Source organism: Notolepis coatsorum (assembly GCF_963971535.1).
Source record: "Notolepis coatsorum genome assembly, chromosome: 11".
Lineage (NCBI taxonomy): Eukaryota > Metazoa > Chordata > Actinopteri > Aulopiformes > Paralepididae > Notolepis > Notolepis coatsorum.
The window spans coordinates 41,340,078-41,363,236 of NC_140175.1; the positions used below are offsets into that span (position 1 = coordinate 41,340,078).

At 43.1% G+C, this 23,159-nt stretch overlaps 1 protein-coding gene across 2 annotated transcripts in view; it reads left to right on the top strand.

Moving 5' to 3' along the window:
- Positions 1-23,159, top strand: part of dqx1 (DEAQ box RNA-dependent ATPase 1) — a 60,783-nt gene that overhangs the window by 17,031 nt on the left and 20,593 nt on the right. For both annotated transcript variants that reach the window (XM_084324728.1, XM_084324729.1), the window contains exon 4: positions 357-804. In XM_084324728.1, the coding sequence (XP_084180854.1) occupies positions 357-804 (448 nt within the window). The remainder of the gene's footprint in view (positions 1-356; positions 805-23,159) is intronic.

The window sequence follows — 23,159 nt, forward strand, 5'->3', positions numbered from 1 at the left end:
GGCCGAACTGGCACTTGGCGGGGTTAACAATGAGCCCATGTGCACTGAGCCGCTCAAACAACTGCCTGAGATGTGTCAGGTGCTCCTCTGCAGACGTGCTGGCTACGAGAATGTCATCCCAAGTATACGAACATGAACGCCATATTCCGCAGCACCGAGTCCGCTGGAAGGTGCCGAAGATGGTTATGAATTTGTTCGAGAATGAGGTCCAATGTGGTTATTTCATCATCCCTCACATTCTTCTCTTCTCTTTGTGACCCCCCTCTCTTCTCTTCACTTTGTGACCCCCCTCTCTTCTCTTCACTTTGTGACCCCCCTCTCTTCTCTTCTCTTCACTTTGTGACCCCCCCTCTCAGGTTCGTGACCGACTCCCTCCTCCTGGAGGAGATGATGTCGGACCCGCTGCTGCGCCAGTATGGCGTGCTTGTGCTGGACGAGCTCCAGGAGCGAACTGTGCCCACAGACGTGCTCCTGGGCCTGCTGCGCGACGTCTGCCGCCAGCGGCCCCACGACCTCCGCGTGGTCCTCCTCGTTCACCCTTCCCTGGCCCCCCGCCTGGCCGCATTCCTGGGGCCCACGGTTCCCCTTCTCACCCTGGACACCCCGCTCACCAACCCGCCCGCCAGGGGCCAGGAGGAGGCGGACAGGGTGATGGAATTGACGAGGGTGGTGGGGGAAGTGGAGACGGTATACCGAGACCCTCCGTCAGGGAGGGAGCCTGCGACTGCAGCCTGCCACATGGTGTTGGACCTGCACCGGAGGGGAGAGGAGGGAAGCGTGATGGTGTTTCTGCCCAGTGCACAGGTACCAACATACTGTATATACACTACACTTTATGGATTAAACAAATTTTTGCAGAAAAACACTACACAGAAGCATTTCCAGAGGTGGTGTAGGGGTTAAGACCCTCTGGAACATCATGTACTCCTGGTGTGTGATCAGATCCCACCAGAACCTCCTGTCCTGCGCCTCCCCTTATCTGTGTGATCAGATCCCACCAGAACCTCCTGTCCTGCGCCTCCCCTTATCTGTGTGATCAGATCCCACCAGAACCTCCTGTCCTGCGCCTCCCCTTATCTGTGTGATCAGATCCCACCAGAACCTCCTGTCCTGCGCCTCCCCTACTCTGTTTCCATCTCAGGCCCTGTTTAGACGGAAACGCTAGCAGGTGAATCCGCAAAAATATTTTTTCGGATGTGCCTTTCGTTTATACGGAAACGGGGTGAAAAAAAGTTAACTACCTTCCAGGGTGGAATTCCTAGAAACAATAAACCTTTGCGCTATCATCTAAACTGTCAAACCGCATAAAACGATGACGAAAGGGTTGTCAAGGCTCTCGTCGCGCGTACTGCTTACATCACAGGCATGCGCCAGTAGCCTAGAAGCGTAAACAAAGCATGTCTGATTCTATCCATGGCATCACCTGAAGGCTACATTGGCAGTACTTTTAAATACACAAGAATCTGTCCCGCGGCGTGACTGGACCCACTGTCTGTGAGTGACTCTGCTTTGGTCCAATCACATTCCCCACCCACAGTCTGCGAATCAGAGGCAGAGTAGGGCGGGTCTTCACAGCACGTCATGTGACATATGCGCCAATCGTGTGACAGTGGGGCTCAGTCGTCTCGAGTTGTTACAGCCTCGTCTGCACGGAGAATTCCATCCCAAAACGCTAGTCTAAACGCAAAATTAAAAGTGAGACCGTAAGACGACTTTTGCGGTTTCTGTTCAGACTCTCTCCGTCTAAACGTAGCCTCAGTGTCGCTACTGTCTCAATAAAGAACAAAATACTAAATGACCATACCATACCATACCATATTCCAGGAAAGAAATACCAATCTGAGCATGACATAAAAGCAAAATGGCCGCCGTGTGAATATGGCCAATGGTGTTAGCTGCCCACCTTCCTTGAAAAAAGTGAATAGACTTGTGAATAATGAAGTGATATCGATGTGAATAAAGGAGTGATAACGATGTGTATAATGGAGTGATATCGATGTGTATAATGGAGTGATATCGATGTGTATAATGGAGTGATAACGATGTGTATAATGGAGTGATAACAATGTGTATAATGGAGTGATACTGATGTGTATAAACTAACTGCTGGTGGACGATGTCACCCAAAAGCTCAGTGTTGCTGCTCTATATTCATAGAGAATGAATGATCATACAGTGACTATTTCCCTGGGTTCCTTGGGGTGTGTGAGCATATAGATACTGTTACCAGCATACAATAGACTGGACTGAAGCGTCTATCCCCAGGCCATCAGGCTGCTAAACGAACAATAATCGCTAAACGAACAATAATCACTATGCAACAACCATCAAATGCACACAGCACACACACCCACACGCACACACTCACTCAAACAAACAACACACTGCAGCACCCACTCTCCACACTTTAGATCACACAAACACACTTACACTTTATATTTATTGATAAAGGATTTGCACTAAAACTCGTACACCTACTGTGAATTGTACCTAAATTGCACCTCGTCCCATTTCTCCATTTCTGCCTTGCACTATATAGTATTGTATATTAGTACACTGCACAGTATTGTATATTGTATGGTAACTACGTCTATTCTGCATCGAACATTGTACATATGTCTAAACTGAACACTGTGACCTCTTTTTTTTACTTCTAATTTTACTATGTTTTTATTTCATACTTATCTTGTCTTGCACAGTCTCTGGAGCGCAACAGTAAGAAGCATTTTGTACAAAAGTATTCTGTACTTCTGTATGACAACTATTAAAGAAACTTGAAACTTGAAACCTTGGATACAACGGTGAATGAGGGCAGGACAGAATAATCTCTCTCATAGGTTCCCAGGTGTATAACTGGCTGAATATAGCTATCTAGCCATCTCCATCAGGGAGAAAATCTCATTAGTAGCTGGGATTTTTTAAATGTCTATAAACCATATCAGATGATGAGACACCGGTCTCCCCAGGTAGGGCTGCGATGGACTGGTTGACACTCATAGGAGAGAATTGTGTGTCCACTGGATCCGTTGCTTGGTTGGACTCGAGGTCTGAGTTGTTGGTTTGATTTCTGCCGTAAGCACAATGTCAAGTCTCTTTTCAGTACAGAGTCTTTGTCTGCAACTTTGTGTAGTTGAGTTTTCCTACATTTGTGGAAAACGTGGTAAAATCTTGGCATTTGAAAATTATCTTCCAGGCCTGGCATAAATAGATATTTTATCTTTCAGTCGGCCAAGTGTTCAATTTCAATCTATCCTGCACGGAGTTAGACAAGAAGATACATACCCTTTTTCTTCTCTGTGCATGCAGTAGGAGTAGGAAGACATGCACCGTTAGCCTAGCTTAGCGTCAGTCACTGGAAGTAGGTTCCTCCATTAGCCTAGTTCCAAACGTCTTCCTACTCCTACTGCATGAATAGAGAAGAAAAAGGTATGCATCTTCTTGTCTAACTCCAGGGTTCCCAAAATGTTGGAGTGTTAAGATACATACCTTTTTATTCTCTGTGCATGCAGTAGGAGTAGGAAGACGCGCACCGTTAGCCTAGCTTAGCGTCAGTCACTGGAAGTAGGTTCCTCCATTAGCCTAGTTCCCAACGTTTTCCTACTCCTACTGCATGCACAGAGAAGAAAAAGGTATGTATCTTCTTGTCTAACTCCAGGGTAGATGACAAATAAGCTAATTTCCCAAAATGTTGGAGTTTTCCTTTTAAGAAACACCGACATTACGGGAAATACGCTTACCGTCAGACAAGAAGATAGATACCAATTTCCTCTATTTGTGTTTAGTAGAAAGCTATCCGGCTGCAAGATAGCCTAGCTTAGCACAAATTAACCGATACTGGTACCGGTACCTGTGAATCGATACCGGTACTTTTTTTTTGGTACTTTAGTCTCTAAAAATTGTATCTACCTACCTCAGTTGTAAAAAAAAATCAAAACTTAATACTTAATAAATAAATAATGTATTATTATTACTTTATTATTATTTACATCTTACTGATGTAAAGCACTTTGAACTGCAATCCCCTGTATGGAAGGTGCTATACAAATAGTTATTATTTATTTAGAACAACATATATATATACACAGTCACACATATATCTTTAAATAAATGTTATGTTTATTTAAAAAAATATTTTTACAAATGAACTAAAAAGGTACACATCTATATATTTAAATACAAAATAAATAAAGATATTGTATTTTACAAAATAACAAGTATAAAACAAGGGTAAACAAACCACTCTAGCAGCAATTAACTATTCTGCTGATAAAAAAAATGTCAAATACACATCTATATATTTAAATAACAAATAAATGAAAGTATTTTACAACTGATTAAACAAACAAACAGTCTAGCAGCAATGAACTACTCTGCTGCTGATTGAGTATTCTAGCAGTTATTTTCGCTCCACACTCACTGTGTCCCCCGCTTTGGAGAAGACCCGCTCTGCGGTGTGTTTTGGTCTTCCATAACAGCCTAATTTGTGCCTCGTTTACCGACGTCACATCCGCTACTCTTCTGTCCTGCACTGTAGCCTAGGGAGCTAACGTTATGTCCGACGATTAGCTAATGTTAGCTTAACCCATTTAGACCTAAAACACCTGCTAATAATGCATTATATAGCCTCTATATACGTACACAAAATGTGTTTCCCGGTTTCAATGGGTTAATAACGTTAAATGGGTTACAAATATGTGAAACTATGGAAGGAGTAAAGCCGACCGCTAAAAAGAAAACCCACGCGGCAGCGCGAGCACATAACAAAAGAAAGTTTAGAGAGGAGTGGAAGTTTGGAGATAGTAGTGTTTCAAGAGCAGAGGTGGAAACTGAGCTACACTTTCTAACAACCTGCCCACTGTACCAAGATATCAGAGACATATACTCCCCATGAATTGCAAACACCCAAAGAGAGTTTGAAAACATGTATTGTGCAGTTTTTTTTTTTGCATTACAGAAAATTTCTACCGTTGGATCTCACGTGAATCGATACACGGTAGTACCGACGTGTTTCGGTAGGTACCTTTTTAAGAGTACTGAATTCGGTACCCATCCCTAGACCTGAGATATTTTAATCAGTGATTCAGATAGAAAAAGGTCACAAATTAAATTCATTGCAACATGTAGATCACTGATAAATACTCATGCCACATGAAAAATGCTTAAATTAATTGTTATAAGGCGGTCGGGTGGCGTAGCGGAGATTACGCTCGTCACCAATGCAAGAGGCTGCGGTCTCGACTCCCGGAGTCAGCATTGCCTGTGGCTTGGGCCGATCGTCATACTAACTCGTTGGGCTGAGTTAGCGGGAGGGAAGTCGTGGGTGGGAATCTGGCGTTGTGGACAGCGACGCCTACAGGTCAGGTCTGGGCGCCTGCTCAGCGAAAGGCAGGAAGTGGTGAAGGCAGCGTGACCTCCCACGTGTTACACTTCACCAATGAGAGTCCTTGCTGCCAGGTGAAAAGAAAGCCGCTGGCTGTCTCCGCATGTGTCGGAGGAAGCATGTGGTAGACTTCAGGGTTCCCTTGTACCGACCAGTAGGGGGAACATGCGCACAACAACCAGGTAGGGAGGGGGGGAATTGGCATAACGACTAAATTGGGATGGGGAGAAAAGCATAGAAAATCAGGCGGAGAAAAAGAGGATTAAAAAAAAATATATATATATATTATCTTTTTCCTCCTTTCTTCCGTTTTTCTCCCCTCCCAATGTTAGTCGTTATGCCAATTCCCAATCCCCTTCCTGGTAGTTGCACACTCTACCCCCTACCGTCGGTCTGGGAGGGCGGAGACTATCACATGCTTCCTCCGACACATGTGTACCCAGCCCACCACTTCTTTTCACCTGGCCGCACGGACTCTCACTGAGAGAGTGTAACGTGTGGAAGGTCACACTACCTCTCTTAGATCCTTCCCTCGCTGTGCAGGCGCCCCGACCGAACTGTAGGAGTCGCTGTCCACAAAGAACCAGACCCACCCACCGGCTTCCCTCCCGCTGACTCTGCCAATCGAGCCAGTATGACGGCCGGCCAAGCCGGAAGCAACGCTGACTGCTGGATACGATACCAGTGTCTCTTGCGTTGGTGACGAGCGCCTTGTCTGCTGCGCCACCCAGACGCCAATTTACCAAAGATTTTTATTGAATTTCTTTCAAATCTCCATGCAGCAAAGTAACATTCTATGATGACAGGGTTTTCAAAAAGGAGTTTCATTTATCGATCTGTCTCAATTTAGGATAAAGATTTTAGAGATACTATGTCATTGCTTAACAGTAGAAACCTTGCGTCTTTATCGGATGAGCCCTATAAGATGAGTGGGGTTTCATTGGCGTGTTCTGTGACATCGTTCTTTGTCTATCGGTGCCAAGTGCCCCGGAGGCAATGGAACAGGGACACTCTCTGCAACCTGAGAGGCTTCTGTGGTACCTCTGTGTCAGGTGTCCTGGGACACACACACACACACACACACACACTCACATCCACGTAGCCTTCTGTCCACATAGCCTTCTCATAGTTTCATATCATATCTATAACTCATAGTCTGTACATCAAGGTACCACTACCACATAGTGTTGTCTACTCTCGTATATACTTTCAAAGGCAATTAAGACACATACATACATACAGTACACATATCCTGCCATGCTCAGATCACATCATTTTAATCTCATCAGTATACAATTTATCTCTCTGACCACTATGTTAACATAATCACCACACCCTCCACTCCTTCTCTCTCTCTCTCTCTCTCTCTGTTGCTGTCTCTCTTTTTTCTCTGTCTCTCTCTCTCTCTCTCTCTCTCTCTCTCTCTCTCTCTCTCTCTCTCTCTCTCTCTCTCTCTCTCTCTGTCGCTGTCTCTCTTTTTGTCTGTCTCTTTCTCTCTCTCTCTCTCTCTCTCTGACCACTATGTCAACATCATCACCACCCTCAGCTCTCTCTCTGTCGCTGTCTCTCTTTTTTTTTTTTTTTCTCTCTCTCTCTCTCTGTCGCTGTCTCTCTTTTTTCTCTCTCTCTCTCTGTCGCTGTCTCTCTCTCTCTCTCTCTCTCTCTCTCTCTCTCTCTCTCTCTCTCTCTGACCTGACCACTATGTCAACATCATCACCACACCCTCAGCTCCTTGCCTCTCTCTCCCAGCTCTGGTTTCCAGTCCACAAGACAGATGGACCCTGGCCTCTGTTGGCTTAGGCCGATTTCAGCTCTAGTCACTTAACCTTAACCATACACCTAATCCTAACCTCAACCTCAACATGCCACCCGGAACCAAATGGCGTGAAAATGGGGAGTCCCATTATTTAGACCCTATTTTTCATCATACTGATCGATTCCAACCAAAATCCAATCAACTGGACCACGACGGGTTGTGTTTTCTTGGCGCTGGTTCACCAGGGCGACTGTACAACAGTCAACACGTCCTCACAAGCATTCAAATATGTCGTATTTTCTTTTTTACTATTAATCAGAATCAGAAAGGTCTTTATTGCCAAGTATACTTTTCACATACATATTACGTAGGCCTTAGGGGCCCCGTCTTAGACTGGTTCCGGTCCTACTTAAGTAATAGGACCTTCTCTGTCCAACTTGGTGACTTCACTTCCTCTGTGGCCCACCTCACCTGCAGGGTGCCCCAAGGCTCGATATTGGGTCCCACTCTCTTCCTCCTATATATATATACTCCCCCTAGGCCAGATCTTGGCAAAACATAACATCTTATTCCATTGCTTTGCCGATGACGTGCAGGTCTACCTCCCCTTAAAACCCACCCAAGGGAAAACATCAATAACACCACTACTTGACTGCCTGGCAGAAATCAAGTGCTGGATGTCTGAAAACTCCCTGATATTAAATGAAGGGAAAACCGAGGTCATTGTTTTTAATAGTGCCCCCCCCCGACCCCCCTCATTGACGCACTTGGTCCCCTGGGTTCAAACCTCTCCACCTCTGTCAGGAACCTCAGGGTCATCTTCGACAGCAATTTTAATTTTAGTCAAAAACAGCTTTTACCACCTTAGACTCCTGGCGAAGACAAAGACATACCTCTCCCAAAGTAACCTAGAGACGGTGATACATGCCTTTGTCACCACTTGCCTCGACTACTGCAATGCCCTTTACACGGGCATCGACAAATCCTTGCTTCGCCACCTACAACTGGTGCAGAACGCAGCCGCGCGCGTCCTCACAGGTCCTACTAATCACCCCAAAGTACCAGAAAATACCCTAAAGTACCCCAAAGTATACCCCAAAATACCCCAAAATACCCCAAAGTATACCGCCAAATACCCCAAAGTACCCCAAAATACCCCAAAGTATACCCCAAAATACCAGAAAATACCCCAAAGTACCCCAAAATACCCCAAAGTACACTATTACACACTATTACACTATTACACACTAGCACACTATTACACACTAGCACACTATTACACTATTACATTATTACACTAGTACACTATTACACACTAGCACACTATTACACACTAGCACACTATTACACTATTACATTATTACACTAGTACACTATTACACACTAGCAATTATTACACTATTACACACTATCACACTATTACACTAGCACACTATTACACTATTACACACTATTACACTAGCACACTATTACACACTATTACACACTATTACACTATTACACTATTACACACTAGTACACACTATTACACACTAGCACACTATTACACTATTACACTAGCACACTATTACACACTATTACACACTATTACACTATTACACTATTACACTATTACACACTATTACAGTATTACACTATTACACACTATTACACACTATTACACAAAATGTGCACATTTTAGTTTTTCATTTTAGGTATTTTGTGGTACTTTGTGGTATATTCTCAGGCACTTTGGGGTATTTTGGGATATGTTGGGGTACTTTGGGGTATACTTTGGGGTATTTTGAGGTACTTTGGAGTATTTTGCAGTATTTTGGGGTACTTTGGGGTATTTTATGGTATTTTGGGGTATACTTTGGGGTATTTTGGGGTATTTTAGGGTACTTTGTGTTATTTTGGGGTACTTTGGGGTATTTTCTGGTACTTTGGGGTATACTTTGGGGTATTTTCTGGTATTTTCTGGTACTTTGGGGTATTTTAGGGTATTTTGGGGTACTTTGGGGGTATTTTCCGGTACTTTGGGGTATTTTGGGGTCTTTTCTGGTACTTTGGGGTATATTTTGGGGTATACTTTGGGGTATTTTGGGGTACTTTAGGGTATTTTCTGGTACTTTGGGGTGATTAGTAGGACACGTCCTCACCAAAACAAAAAAACATGAACATATCAGCCCAGTTTTGGCCTCGCTCCACTGGCTGCCTGTCCGCTTTAGGATCGATTTTAAATGAGCCCTAAATGTTTGAGCCCAGATTCGGCTCAAACAAGGGACTAAACACGTTTCGCAATTATGCCACATCAATGTGGAACGCCCTACCTAAAGCTGTAAAGGAATGTGAATCACTACCCACTTTCAAAAACACTCTCAAAAAACACCTACGTGAGACTGCAATTCGAAACTGGCCCCTACAAATGTCCTAACCTAGTTGTACAGTAAATGACCAAGTAAGGCTTTGTCAGTATTCCAATGTACAGTGTAAAATGTGTGTGTGTCCCCTACCCAACCCCCCCACCTCCAATGTACAGCCCTCACCCACCCACCCAACCCCACCCCACCCACCCAACCTCCTCCAATGTACAGTTTCTACGCCAAATGTATATACACTCTTTTTCTGGACACTTTTGTATCACAAACAGTACTGTATTTGCAAATCTGATATGTCATAAATGTATAGATGTAGCAGTACTGTCTATCTGTATGTCATGTATGTCATATATGTTATGATGAATTGAAAATGGGGGACCCTGATGTAAACAAGACGAAAGTCTTTCTCTGGTCTGCATCCCCTTAACAATTGTATGTATTGAGCTGTACTGTACTGTACCCATTCTGCAATCTGTTAATAAACTTTTCAATCAATCAATCAATCAATGTTTTTAAATCACTAAGGGCGCGGATCCACCTGCCTCATATTTATGACCGCACGTGTCTTTTTTCAATGTATCCCAATGGGGAGAGAGCGTATGCGGCCGCATGCGCCGCCTATAGGAAATGCGCTGCAGTCGGCTTCTTTTTTCAGCTTTTTTGTGCGGCCGAAAGTTGAAACTTTCTGAACTTTCAGAGCGATGCGCTGAGCTCATTTTCAGACAACCAATCGCAGCCATTCATATCTACCACTCTGTTTGTAACCTGACACCGGAGCTGCCTGCCTGTCTTGGCTGTCTCCCACAGTAAACAGGCCATTGAGATTCGCGACAAAACACAAATACACTAATAATAATAACTACACGAATACACTACTAAAAAGCTAATAAAAAGCAAAGGGCGAACTGTGGTGTCAGGCAATAACTATATATATAATTAATATACAATAAAGTTATTAAAATATGCTATAATATGTGCAAAACCGCGGCAGGAAAAAACGATAAAAGGATGGCTGTAGATTTCTTTCTGTCATCTACAAGATGCGCTTCATGCCAGCACTGCCGGCGCACTGCCAGTGTTTTTGTGAGATTGGTGGACCCTAAATGGCACGACTCCTCCATATCTGTCCGAACTCCTGCACCGCCACACCCCCCACTGATCCCTCAGATCAGCTGACCAGCTGCTACTGGTGGTGCCTAGAACTAGGCTCAAGACTAGGGGAGACAGAGCTTTCTCCACCGCAGCGCCTAGACTGTGGAACAGGCTCCGCCTCAGCGTACGGACCGCCCAGACCGTGCAGGCTTTTAAATCACTTTTAAAAACCTACCTGTTCTCCTTGGCCTTCCCCCCCCACTTAATCACCACTAGACCCCTGGCCCTTCTATCCTCTTTGTTTTACTGTGTCCTACCTGTTTTTATTACTTTCATTGCTTTACTATGTTTTTAATCTTATATCTTGCATCATATTATTTTGTTTTTATTACTTTCATTGCTTTATTATGTTTTTAATCTTATATCTTGCATCACATTTTTTTGTTTTTATCAACCTGCTTGTGAAGCACTTTGGTGCCAGCTGCCGCTGCCTGGAAATGTGCTATATAAATAAAATTGACTTGACTTGACTTGACATACAAGGAATTTGCTTTGGACGTTACTGGTGCGACATTAGCGGACAGACATTAACAGACAGATAATACAATAAAGTGGTGGAGTAAAATAAAATGAAATATGAGCTAGGTTAAGCACAATAGAATAATATATTTATGAAATAAAATATAGGCCAGGGCTGTACGACTGTATAAGAGGTTGAGTAAAATTATTGTATATAAACTAAATTAAATATAGCACAATAGATATAGTACAATTAGAAGTAAAAAATGGAATAGGCCAAGGCTGTGCAACTGGGAAGATGTGGTAGATTATACAATTATATACACTAATTAGAGTGAAGTAACAATACAGTGGTCAAGTATATAGTCCAGTAGGGTGTGTTAATGTAACACAGTGGGGGGGGTGTCAGTGAGGGTCCAGAGCCTTGTTGATCAGGCTCACTGCAGAGGGGAAGAAACTGTTCTTGTGGTGTGAGGTTTTGGCCCTGATGGACCGCAGCCTCCTGCCAGAGGGGAGTGACGCAAACAGGTTATAAGTGACCGAAGGGACATATTTTATGTTTTCCTAACAAATTCCTAATTCTTCGTCTGTTGTCTGGTGGTTGCCACGTTGGATTGAATTGCAGCCTGGAGGGTGGCTCGATTGCTCTGGGAAAACACTCCCACTCATTCGTGACCCATATCCTTTGATTCTGATAACCTGTTAGTAAAACCTGATACCAGTATCTGTCTGTCAGAATCACTATTATCTGCTCAGTCTAGACCTGAAATACAATATAAAATGAATAGTCTTGATGGGAAAGTAGTATATTGAATAGTCTTGATGAGATAATAGTATAGTGAATAGTCTTGATGGGAAAGTAGTATATTCAAGTGAATAGTCTTGATAAGAAAGTAGTATAGTGAATAGTCTTGAAGGTAAAGTAGTATAGTGAATAGTATTGAAGGTAAAGTAGTATAGTGAATAGTATTGATGAGAAAGTAGTATAGTGAATAGTCTTGAAGGTAAAGTAGTATAGTGAATAGTCTTGATGAGAAAGTAGTATAGTGAATAGTCTTGAAGGTAAAGTAGTATAGTGAATAGTCTTGATGAGAAAGTAGTATAGTGAATAGTCTTGAAGGTAAAGTAGTATAGTGAATAGTCTTGATGAGAAAGTAGTATAGTGAATAGTCTTGAAGGTAAAGTAGTATAGTGAATAGTATTGATGAGAAAGTAGTATAGTGAATAGTCTTGAAGGTAAAGTAGTATAGTGAATAGTCTTGATGAGAAAGTAGTATAGTGAATAGTCTTGATGGGAAAGTAGTATAGTGAATAGTCTTGATGGGAAAGTAGTATAGTGAATAGTAGGGCTGTCTTAAATACTTCGAAGCTTCGAAGCTTCGTTCGATGGCACAAGCTTCGAACATTTAAAAGAAATCGAAGTTTAAAAAAAAAAAAAAAAAATTAACTTCAATTTTTTTTTATGTTCGAAGCTTGTGCCATCGAAATAACGTGTATCCATTCAACTAGCTGCTGTACTGCTATGGTAGCTAGCCTAGCCGCAATGCTATGGCCGATCCCATTCACGTTAGCATGTAAGCTAACAACAAGAGCTTTAGGTTTAGTCTCTCGCTTTTTGAGAGACATAAACTCTCTGCTCTTGGTGGTACATTGTGTTGATGACTCTGCACCCCCCCTTAACAACTGTTTGTATTGAGCCGTATTGTATTGTACCCATTCTGCAATGTTAAATAACGTTTATCCATTCAACTAGCTGCTGTACTGCTATGGTAGCTAGCCTAGCCGCAATGCTATGGTCGATCCCATTCACGTTAGCATGTAAGCTAACAACAACAAGAGCGTTAGGTTTAGTCTCTCGCTTTTCGCTTTTCATTTTTATTTTTATTTTTTACTTCGATTTGTGTGTGTGTGTGTGTGTGTGTGTGTGTGTGTGTGTGTGTGTGTGTGTGTGTGTGCGTGCATGGGGCCATTGGGTGGGGCCGGGGGACAAATACACTGGAGGAAAGTAACCCAGCTCAGCACTGCCCAAATTATATCATCACTATTGCCTGTTTGAAGGATATCATCCTCAAACACATATACACCTACATGCCTTGTAGAATTCCACACATAAGAAAGAAAGATACTGGGATGAATAAACAAAATAGGAAATAAAATGTAGAAATGCATGCAATACATAAATAAATATGAATCTCCATATATGAAATAGAACATTTAGATAAGGTGCTACTGAGATGTTTTGGTGAGTTCTTTGTTTTTTTGTGGAAGTAGCCCTTCTTAAAAATGCATGAACATTCACTGATAATTGGTCTGTAGTGGAGTCTACAAGGTCTACATTGCCGGACCATGTAGAATCCGGACCTTGTAGACTGACATAATTCTGTGCATAGTTTAGTCTACACAGGCCATATTTCAAATAATCAAAATCTTACTTCATTCATCTTAAACATTCTTGATTTGGGGGATTGGTAGTTCCCATGAAATCTGAAGTTGTTCAAACGACAACAGCGATCCACCTTGAATTAAATCACACAGCCGAGTGAAACCTTGTTGGCTGCGTCACAGTCACGAAAGGGGCTACTTAATTAATTAATCCAATCCACTTTATTTATAGAGCACATTTAAAAACAACAAAGTTTACGAAAGTGCTGTACAAGTCCCACAACATAAGATAAATTTTTTTTTTTTTTTTAATCGAAGCTTCGAATTCAAATCGAAGCTCGGCCCCGAAGCTTCGATTGCCAAAAAAAGCTTCGAAAGTCAGCCCTAGTGAATAGTAGTATTCACTAGTATAGTATAGTGAAAAGTAGTATTTGCGATTGTGACTGAGGACACTGTTTTGAAAAAACTGAGGGCCCTCAACCCTAACGAGGCAACAGGATACCTGCTAGAATCTAGATGTCTTAGGGATGCAGGGTCCATCACCTCCGGTTTAACACACATTGTAAATCTATCCATCAAAGGACAGTTTCCCTATGATCTCAAACAAGCCATCAGACTCGTCAACGCCCCCCTAATACCCCCCCCCTGGACTACACTTGAGAACACTGCTGCTGATGATGATAAACTGTATTTACACACTGCTAAAATGTGCTCATTGCTCATTGCACATCACACCACACTTTTTTTGCTTTGGAACTGTACATAGCCATTTTGTTATTACATTTCATAGTAAAATATCTACATCCTGATCTGCAATGCACACTTTTTAGAACTGTATATAGTCATCTTTATTTTATTCTATGCTAAATGTATTGTATTGCACTGCACACTTTTTCGAACTGTATATAGTAATCTTGTTTTAGTAATCTTATTTTATTCTATGCTAAATTTATTGTATTTTATTATTGGAAGCTGCTATAATTGAGGGTCCACAATAAGTAGATTTTCACTCTTCTTGCTGTAAAGTACTGAAATAAGTGACAATAAAGGAATCTGAAATCTGAAATCTGAAGCCAGAGTCATTCCGCTTTACAAAAAAGTTAATAAACTAGACCCAGGGAACTATAGGCCTGTGTCTATTCTTAGTGCGGTGTCCAAGGTCATAGAAAGGATCATTCATGATAAAATAAAGAATACCTCACCACAAACAACCTGTTGTTCGAGCTCCAGTCAGGATTTAGAACATCACCTTCCACAGACGCATGTTTATTGTATCTGACAGACCAAACAGAGGTGGACAGGGGCGGTCAGGTGGCGTAACGGAGATTGCGTTCGTCACCAACCCCGGAGACGCTGGATTCGCCTGTTATGGCTTGGCTGGCCATTCACACTAATACAATTGGCAGTATTAGAGGGTGGGAGAAGCTGGCGGGGTGGGTCCGGGTCGTTGTAAACAGCGACTCCTACAGTTCGGTCGGGGCGCCTGCTAAGCGCAGATAGGATCTAAGGGCGGTAGTGTGATCCTTCCACACGTTAAACGCTCTCAGTGAGAGTCCGCGCTGCCTGGTGAAAAGAAGCGGTTGATTGGCTAGACGTGTGTCGGAGGAAGCGCGTGATAGCCTCCACTCTCCCAGACCGACTGTGGGGGGTAAGTGCGCAGCGACCAGGAAGGGGATTGGGAATTGGCATAACGACTAACAGGGAGAAAATCTGAGGAAAAAGGAGGAAAAAAAATAAAATAAAAAATACCAGAGGTGGACAAAGGTCAATTCGGTGGGATGGTTTTATTAGATTTACAAAAAGCATTTGACACCGTTAACCACAACATACTTTTATATAAACTGAAGGCTATGGGTTTTAACAGTATGTCCTTAACACATTGTGCGCCATAAACGGCGTAAATCGTTATTGCCCACCATGCGTTGAACGCCAACAACGGCGTAAATCGTTTTTGGGATCAATATTAATTTTTTTTGCCATGGCATTCATAATTCATCCACCCTCCCTCCGGACTGCAGCTGCACCCTGTTCTGACATTGCAACGCCTCAATACCACCGCCTGGTGGATGGTCGGGCGAGTTACACTCACGCCAAACCGGAAGTGGCGATCGGTGCATCGAGGAAATTCCTCCGCCAGAGATATATTGTGGCGTGGATCAATATACACACTCGAGTGCATTTGGATCGCTTTCGAAAAGCAATAATCGATATGATTTCGGCGTTTATTGCGTCATACAAACCGGAAATGGATCTAGGAGATCGACGTCAAATAATTGGGATATTTTTCCTCCAGTCTCATCGGCGAACGGTAAGAGGACACTAACGTTATTTTCAGCCCGATTGTCCATTTCTTTGTTTGCAATCAGTCTGATCAATATATAAACCCATACTAAATAAAGCCGTTACTGACTATCAAGGAATTATAAACGATCCCCCCCCCCCCCTTTCCTTCACGCATGATGAAGCATAATGTATACCGATCATATACATTTGAATTTTTTAATATAGCGTGTATAGGAAAGAAACGGCAATCGATAATCTATCATATTATGCGTCAGGGCCTATAACTAGCGTTTTTGGAATTACAGCAGAAAAGCTTAAAAACATACTTATATTCTCGACGGTATTAACACAACAATGTATGAATGAAAAAATATAATGTTCCCACATCCGGAACGATAGATAATCGATGTTGAATGGGCCATAGTAATGCAGATATAGCTATAATATTTAAAAAGTTATAGCCCTGCAAAGAAGGTAAACATCTCCATAGGCTTACAGCGGTGGCAGACTGGGTATAATGATGGGCATACTGCGTGGCAATCAATGTGTTAAGGTGGATGGAGTCATGAATGAATGAATGAATGAATGAATGAATGAATGAAAACTTTATTTAATAGATAGCAGAATGGGTACAATACAGTACGGCTCAATACACACAATTGTTAAGGGGATGCAGACCAGAGAAAGACGTTTGTCTTGTTTACATCAGGGTCCCCCATTTTCAATTCATAGTGACATTTATGACATATACAACATACATGACATCATGACATTTATGGCATAGGGACATACATGACATACAGGTATATAGTACTGTTACATTTGTGACATATATGATATGCAAATATACAGTACTGTTACCCATAGATCCTGACAGAGAGTATATACATATGATGGGGAGGAGACTGTACATTAGGAGGGGGTGGGTGGGTGGGAGAGAAATATACATACGGTGGGGAGAGAATATATACATACGGTGGGGAGGAGACTGTACATTAGGAGGTGGTGGGTGGGTGGGAGAGAAATATACATACAGTGGGGAGAGAATATATACATACGGTGGGGAGGAGACTGTCTATTAGGAGGGGGTGGGGGTGGGGGGGTTTGGACATTTACGGTGGCCAGTTTCAAATTGCAGCCTCCCGTAGGTGCTCTTTTAGAGCGGTTTTGAATGTGGGTAGGGATTCACATTCCTTTTACAGCTTTGGGTAGGGCGTTCCACATTGATGTGGCATAATTGCTAAACGTGTTTAGTCCCTTGTTTGAGCCGAATCTGGGTTTAACATGATTAGTTGAGCTTCCTCTGGTGTTGTGGTCGTGGTATTCACTGACCTTTGGGAAGTATTTTGACATGTACATGGGTACCTTAGTCGTATAGTGTATCTTGTAGACCAGGCCCATTGCAAGTTGCTGTACTCTGTCGTCTACTCTAAGCCCTCCTAGGTAGTCAAAGTGGGCAGGGGTGAGGTGGGTTCTAGGAGTAAGGTCAAGTAGTAGTCTGACCAGTTTGTTTTGTGATGTTTGTAATCTTGTTTTTAGCGCCTTTGAGGTGCTTTGGTACCATGAGGTGCAAGCATAGTCGTAGTAGCCTTGAATGAGTGCTCCTGCCAGAGTCTTCAGGGTATTCTTGTTTACCAGAGAGGAAATCCGGTACAAGAATCTAGTTCGTTGGTTGACTTTTTTTATTACCTTTGATGCCATATCTGAGAGGCAGTAAACAAGTAGTGAAAATGAATGGGAGCATCTCCTCCTCACTCCAACAGACATGCAGGGTGACGCAAGGGAGTATTTTAGGACCACTTCTATTTATTTATGTTAATGACATGAAATCTGCCCGTGAATGTAACTTGTTTTTGTTTGCAGACAAAAGAGAAGTTGAGAGGTCACTCAGTCATGAGCTTGACAAGATCAGTCATTGGCTGGTTGAAAATAGGTTACTTTTTGGCTCTGCCATTCGACTTAAAAGGTCTCCTGGGTTCAAAGTAGTGGTAGGAGATATCAAGGTTACAGCTAGGGAGGAAGTCATGTACCTAGGATGTGTTTTAGACAACACATTATCAGGGGTGAGCATGGTACAAAAGGCGGTCTCAAAGATCAACCACCTATGTTAACAGGTCAGCCTTAGAAGTCCTGGCAGGGGCCCTGATTCAATGTCATTATGACTATGCATGCTCCTCCTGGTACACTGGCATCACATAGCACTGAAAGGAAGGCTACAGACAGCTCAGAACAAATTAGCTAGACTGATATTAAAACTCCAACCCAGGACTCACCTTTCACAGACACATTTTGACAGCCTCAAGTGGCTCAGGGTTGAGGAGATGGTCTCTCAATTAAAACTCTGCATGGTATACAAGATACTCGGGAATACTGTCCCTCAGTACCTCTGTGGATATTTTAACAGGGTTAGGGATGTACACGCCACCAGGGGGAGCCCTACAGACTTGCTCCCAGTAAGATGCAACAGAGGAATAGGCCAAAACCCATTCCTGTATTCAGCAGCAGTACTATGGAATAGCCTACCAATCCCACCACCTGGGTAAAACCGAAGCTATTCTTTTTGGCTCTGCCATTCGACTTAAAAGGTCTCCTGGGTTCAAAGTAGTGGTAGGTGATATCAAGGTTACAGCTAGGGAGGAAGTCATGTACCTAGGATGTGTTTTAGACAACACATTATCAGGGGTGAGCATGGTACAAAAGGCGGTCTCAAAAATGGTCTCTCAATTAAAACTCTGCATGGTATACAAGATACTCGGGAATACTGTCCCTCAGTACCTCTGTGGATATTTTAACAGGGTTAGGGATGTACACGCCACCAGGGGGAGCCCTACAGACTTGCTCCCAGTAAGATGCAACAGAGGAATAGGCCAAAACCCATTCCTGTATTCAGCAGCAGTACTATGGAATAGCCTACCAATGGAGTTGAAGTCCATAAGCCCCTTCTCCACTTTTAAATCTTCTATAAAGAGGTGGATCATGAGTAGCAGAAGCTGGCAGTAGATATCGAAGGGATTATATTATGTGTCTTTTCTTTTTCTCTCTAACACAGTCTTGTGCGTGGCGGGCTCACCCATGCATATCCACAGACTCTGATCATGATATTCTATACCACAGGTTTTTTTCAGATTCAGATTAATTTATTGTGTTTTGGGAGAGGTAAGTGCCCAGACATCCTTACACTCATACACTACAAAGACCCACGTCCACACACCATTACATAACTCCACTGTCGGACACCAATGATGATGTTTTTTTTTATCTTATTGGTAAATGGTGGGCTGATATGTATACTGTAAACCTGGTATTCCATCCTAATTGTGAAATAATCCTCACTCATAAATTATCAAATAATCCAGTCGGGCCTTCACCCAAATTGTCTAGAATATCTGACTATATTCAATATCCAAATTGTCATAGTTATCATAATCAATAATGAAAGGTTGAACATCTTCCAATGGTTTTATTCCAAGAAGTGAATCAAAATATGTTACAGACAGGTATACAATACATTGAAATGTGGTCATTTCAACGGGCAGACATTCTAGATTGCCAATCGAAATGCATTTTCAGAAATAGGATCAGAGAAACAAGACTGACACAAGACCAAATAAAGAAATTGGTATTGGTCAGCTAGGTAGGATTGGATTACAACTAGGGATGTCCGATATTATCGGCCGACCGATATTATCGGCCGATATCGGCAGTAAAATGTGATATCGGAAAATATCGGTATCGGTAAAAAAAAAAAAAAAAACAATAACTTTTTTTTTTTTTTTTTTTTTTTTTAACATTTATTTAACCTTTATTTACCCAGGCAAGCAAGTAAGAACCAATTCTTATTTTATTTATTGTCAAAAGTATGCATGTTGGTTTAAAATGTTCATTTTTACTTTTTTAATGATCATATTTTGCACAGATAATGCTTACATTTAGAAAGCCTTTTGAATGCATCCAGTGAAATTATTAGTTACCTGAAATTATTCCGTTTTTTGGGGGGGAAACCCTGCATATATCGGTATCGGTTGATATCGGTATCGGTATCGGTATCGGAAATTGGAGTTGGACAATATCGGAATATCGGTATCGGTAAAAAAGCCAATATCGAGCATCCCTAATTACAACTGAGCTCAACATTATTAGAACACAACAGGTGCCTGTTGTATAGGTCCACAGGAATGTATGGCATTCCTGCATAGGCACACATAGTCATATTCAATTCACATAGAATTTGTTTTAACACAGTAGATAAGTACATTATAGGCACTGCACTGTTTTTTTTTTATCCACTTTTTCTATATTTTCTCCCATCCCAATTTCGTATCATCCAATTCAACCCTCCCCTGTCACGAACGCTGTTTCTTGCCTCCCACAAGCCGGCTGCAATGTGGACTAAGTCATACATAGCACAAGTCCCCTCCTGTACTCCTGATTCTACTGCGCAGGCGCACCAACCGACCTGTAGGAGTCGCTGTCCACAACGCCCGATCCCCACCCATCAGTTTCCCACCCCCTAATACGGCCAATGTGTATTAGTATGAACGACCAGCTAAACTGAAAGCAATGTGGAGCGCTGGGCTCGAACAGGCAAGCCCAGCGTCTCCGTCATTCGTGGCGAGCGCCTTGCCCACTACGCCACGTAGCCGCCCCAGGCACTGCACTGTTTAAGGTCGCTTTCACACGGGGGCTGTTTGGTCCGGACTTTCGGACCAGAATTCGATAGTCCGGTTTTTCGGGTTTGTGTGAATGCGTGTCGAACTCGGTTCGCGGACCAAACAGGCGAACTCTGGTCCGCCTGAAAACGTCGGTCTCGGTTCGGCTTCATCGGACCAAACGCGAACCAAATATAGGAAGTGATTATTATTACCACTGCTCGCAGCACTCACTGCAAAACAAGCACACTGCATCTAATCTCTCTATCTATCTATCTATATATCTATATATCTAACTGTGCATCTTGGGAAGAAGGAAGAAAAAACGCGGCTTATTATTATTACCGAGGCGCACGGCATTGGATCAATGGATCAATGCCACGTCAATACTATTATTACCTTACCACTGCTCGCAGCATTCATTCACTGCAAAACAAGCACACTGCATCTATCTATCTATCTATCTATCTATCTATCTATCTATCTATCTATCTATCTATCTATCTATCTATCTATGCATCTTGGGAAGAAGGAAGAAAAAACGCGGCTTATTATATTATTAATAAAACAGCTACTTGTGTGGGCACTCGTAAAAACACTGTGGTCTACAAGTTGTTTAGCGAGAGGATGGTGGTAATGTGCTTCAATAGAACAATGGATCAATGCCATGTCAAAACTCGCCTCCGCTGGGACTCGCAGTCCACACACTGTCAGACACACACGCGCGCGCACACACACGGGCTCGCAGCCACACACACATTTCCACTGTCCAATAGACGAGTGCCCTTTTTGACCGCGTGACATTGTTCAGAAGGTTCAGTCCGCCTCACAGATTTCTATGTGAACGCAGGCGAACCAAATGAAGAATGCAACAATGTTGCAACTTCACCCCCAGAACCGCACAGAGTCCACCAAAACTATATGTGAAAGCGACCTAAGTCATTTACAATATGGAATTATAGATGGATAGATAGATAGGTAGATTATAGATATGGTAGATTATATATACTGTAGATACTTTTATGGATAGTCTTATATTAGACTAACTTGCAATATTATAACAATACCTTTTAAATTGTATGTGTTATTCATTTGAATCAATAAACTATTCAATCAATCAATCAATAGTCTTGAAATCACAGCCTGATTGGTTATATTCAGCCGAGCCTTTATCTGATCTACAAGCCTACTTACCCCAGTTATTCCTTACATTACATTTAGTCATTTAGCTGACGCTTTTATCCAATGCGACTTACAAGTTCTGTACGACAAGTCATCAGGAAGGGCACAACTCTATCAGCTGAGTAACAATGTTCATCAAAGTGTTGAGTGCTACAGTGTAGGTTAGTTTATTAGGACAAGTGCATGACAGTAAGGTTAGTTAGGTTTAGATTTAAAAAAATATATATATATATTATTTCAGATAATGGTTGAAGAAGTGCGTCTTTAGTCGACGGCGAAAGATTGGACGGGTTTCAGCTGTCCTAACTGGGGTGGGTAGTTCATTCCACCATTGTGGGGCAAGGACTGAGAAAAAGCAGGTTCTCCTTGATGATCCTCCCGGAGCTTGGATAGGAGTGGGTCTGAGACGGCCAGAAGATGCAGAGCGTAGGGGTCTTGAGGGTGTGTAGTTAGAGACCATTGACCGGAGGTAGGCGGGAGTGGTTCCCTTTGCAGCACGGTATGCCAGGTCGAGGGCCTTGAAGCGGATTTGTGCAGCAATGGGGAGCCAGTGCAGGTCCCTAAGAAGTGGGGTGACATGGGCCGACTTCGGTAGGTTTGAGATCAAGCGGGCTGCTGCGTTCTGAATGAGTTGAAGAGGCTTGGTGGCAGTGGCCCAACAAGCAGTGCGTTGCAGTAGTCAAGGAGGGAGATGACTGTTGATTGGACGAGGAGTTGGGTGGCTTCTTTTGTCAGGAAGGGGCAGGTTCTGACGTTGCTCAGGAGGAATCTACAGGTTCTGGTTGTCGCTGTGATGTGAGCGGAGAAGTTCAACTGGTCGTCGAGGACAACACCAAGGTTTTTGGCGGTCGGGGACGCGGTCACAGCTGCATTCTCGACTGTGATGGAAAGGTCGGTCAGGGGGGGGGATTTGGCCGGCAGGTGGAGCAATTCTGTTTTGCTTAGGTTCAGTTTGAGGTGGTTGGTCGTCATCCAGGCGGAGATGTCGGACAGACAGGCAGAGATCCGCTCAGAGACGTGGATATCTGAGGGAGGGAAGGAGAGGAAGAGTTGAGTATCATCGGCATAACAATGATATGAGAAGGCATGAGACGTGATCATGTTACCCAGTGATTTAGTGTAGAGGGAGAAGAGAAGGGGTCCTAGGACCGAACCCTGGGGGACACCCGTCCGCAGGGGGCGGGTGGCCAACAGGGTCCCTCTCCATGACACTTGGTAGGAGCGGTCATTGAGGTATGATGTCAGCCATGTCAGCGCAGAGCCAGCCACTCCCATTCCTGCAAGGGTCGTGAGGAGGATCTGATGGTTGACTGTGTCGAAGGCTGCAGATAGATCTAGAATCAGGACAGAGGAGAGGCCTTTCGCTTTTGCTAAGTGAAGTGCCTCTGTGACCGCAATGAGGGCCGTTTCTGTGGAGTGGCCAGTCCGGAAGCCTGACTGATTAGGGTCTAGGAGGTCATTCTGTAAGAGATAAGCAGTAAGTTGGTTGGATACAGCACGTTCAAGTGTTTTAGAAAGGAAGGAGATAAGAGAGACAGGACGATAGTTGCCCATGA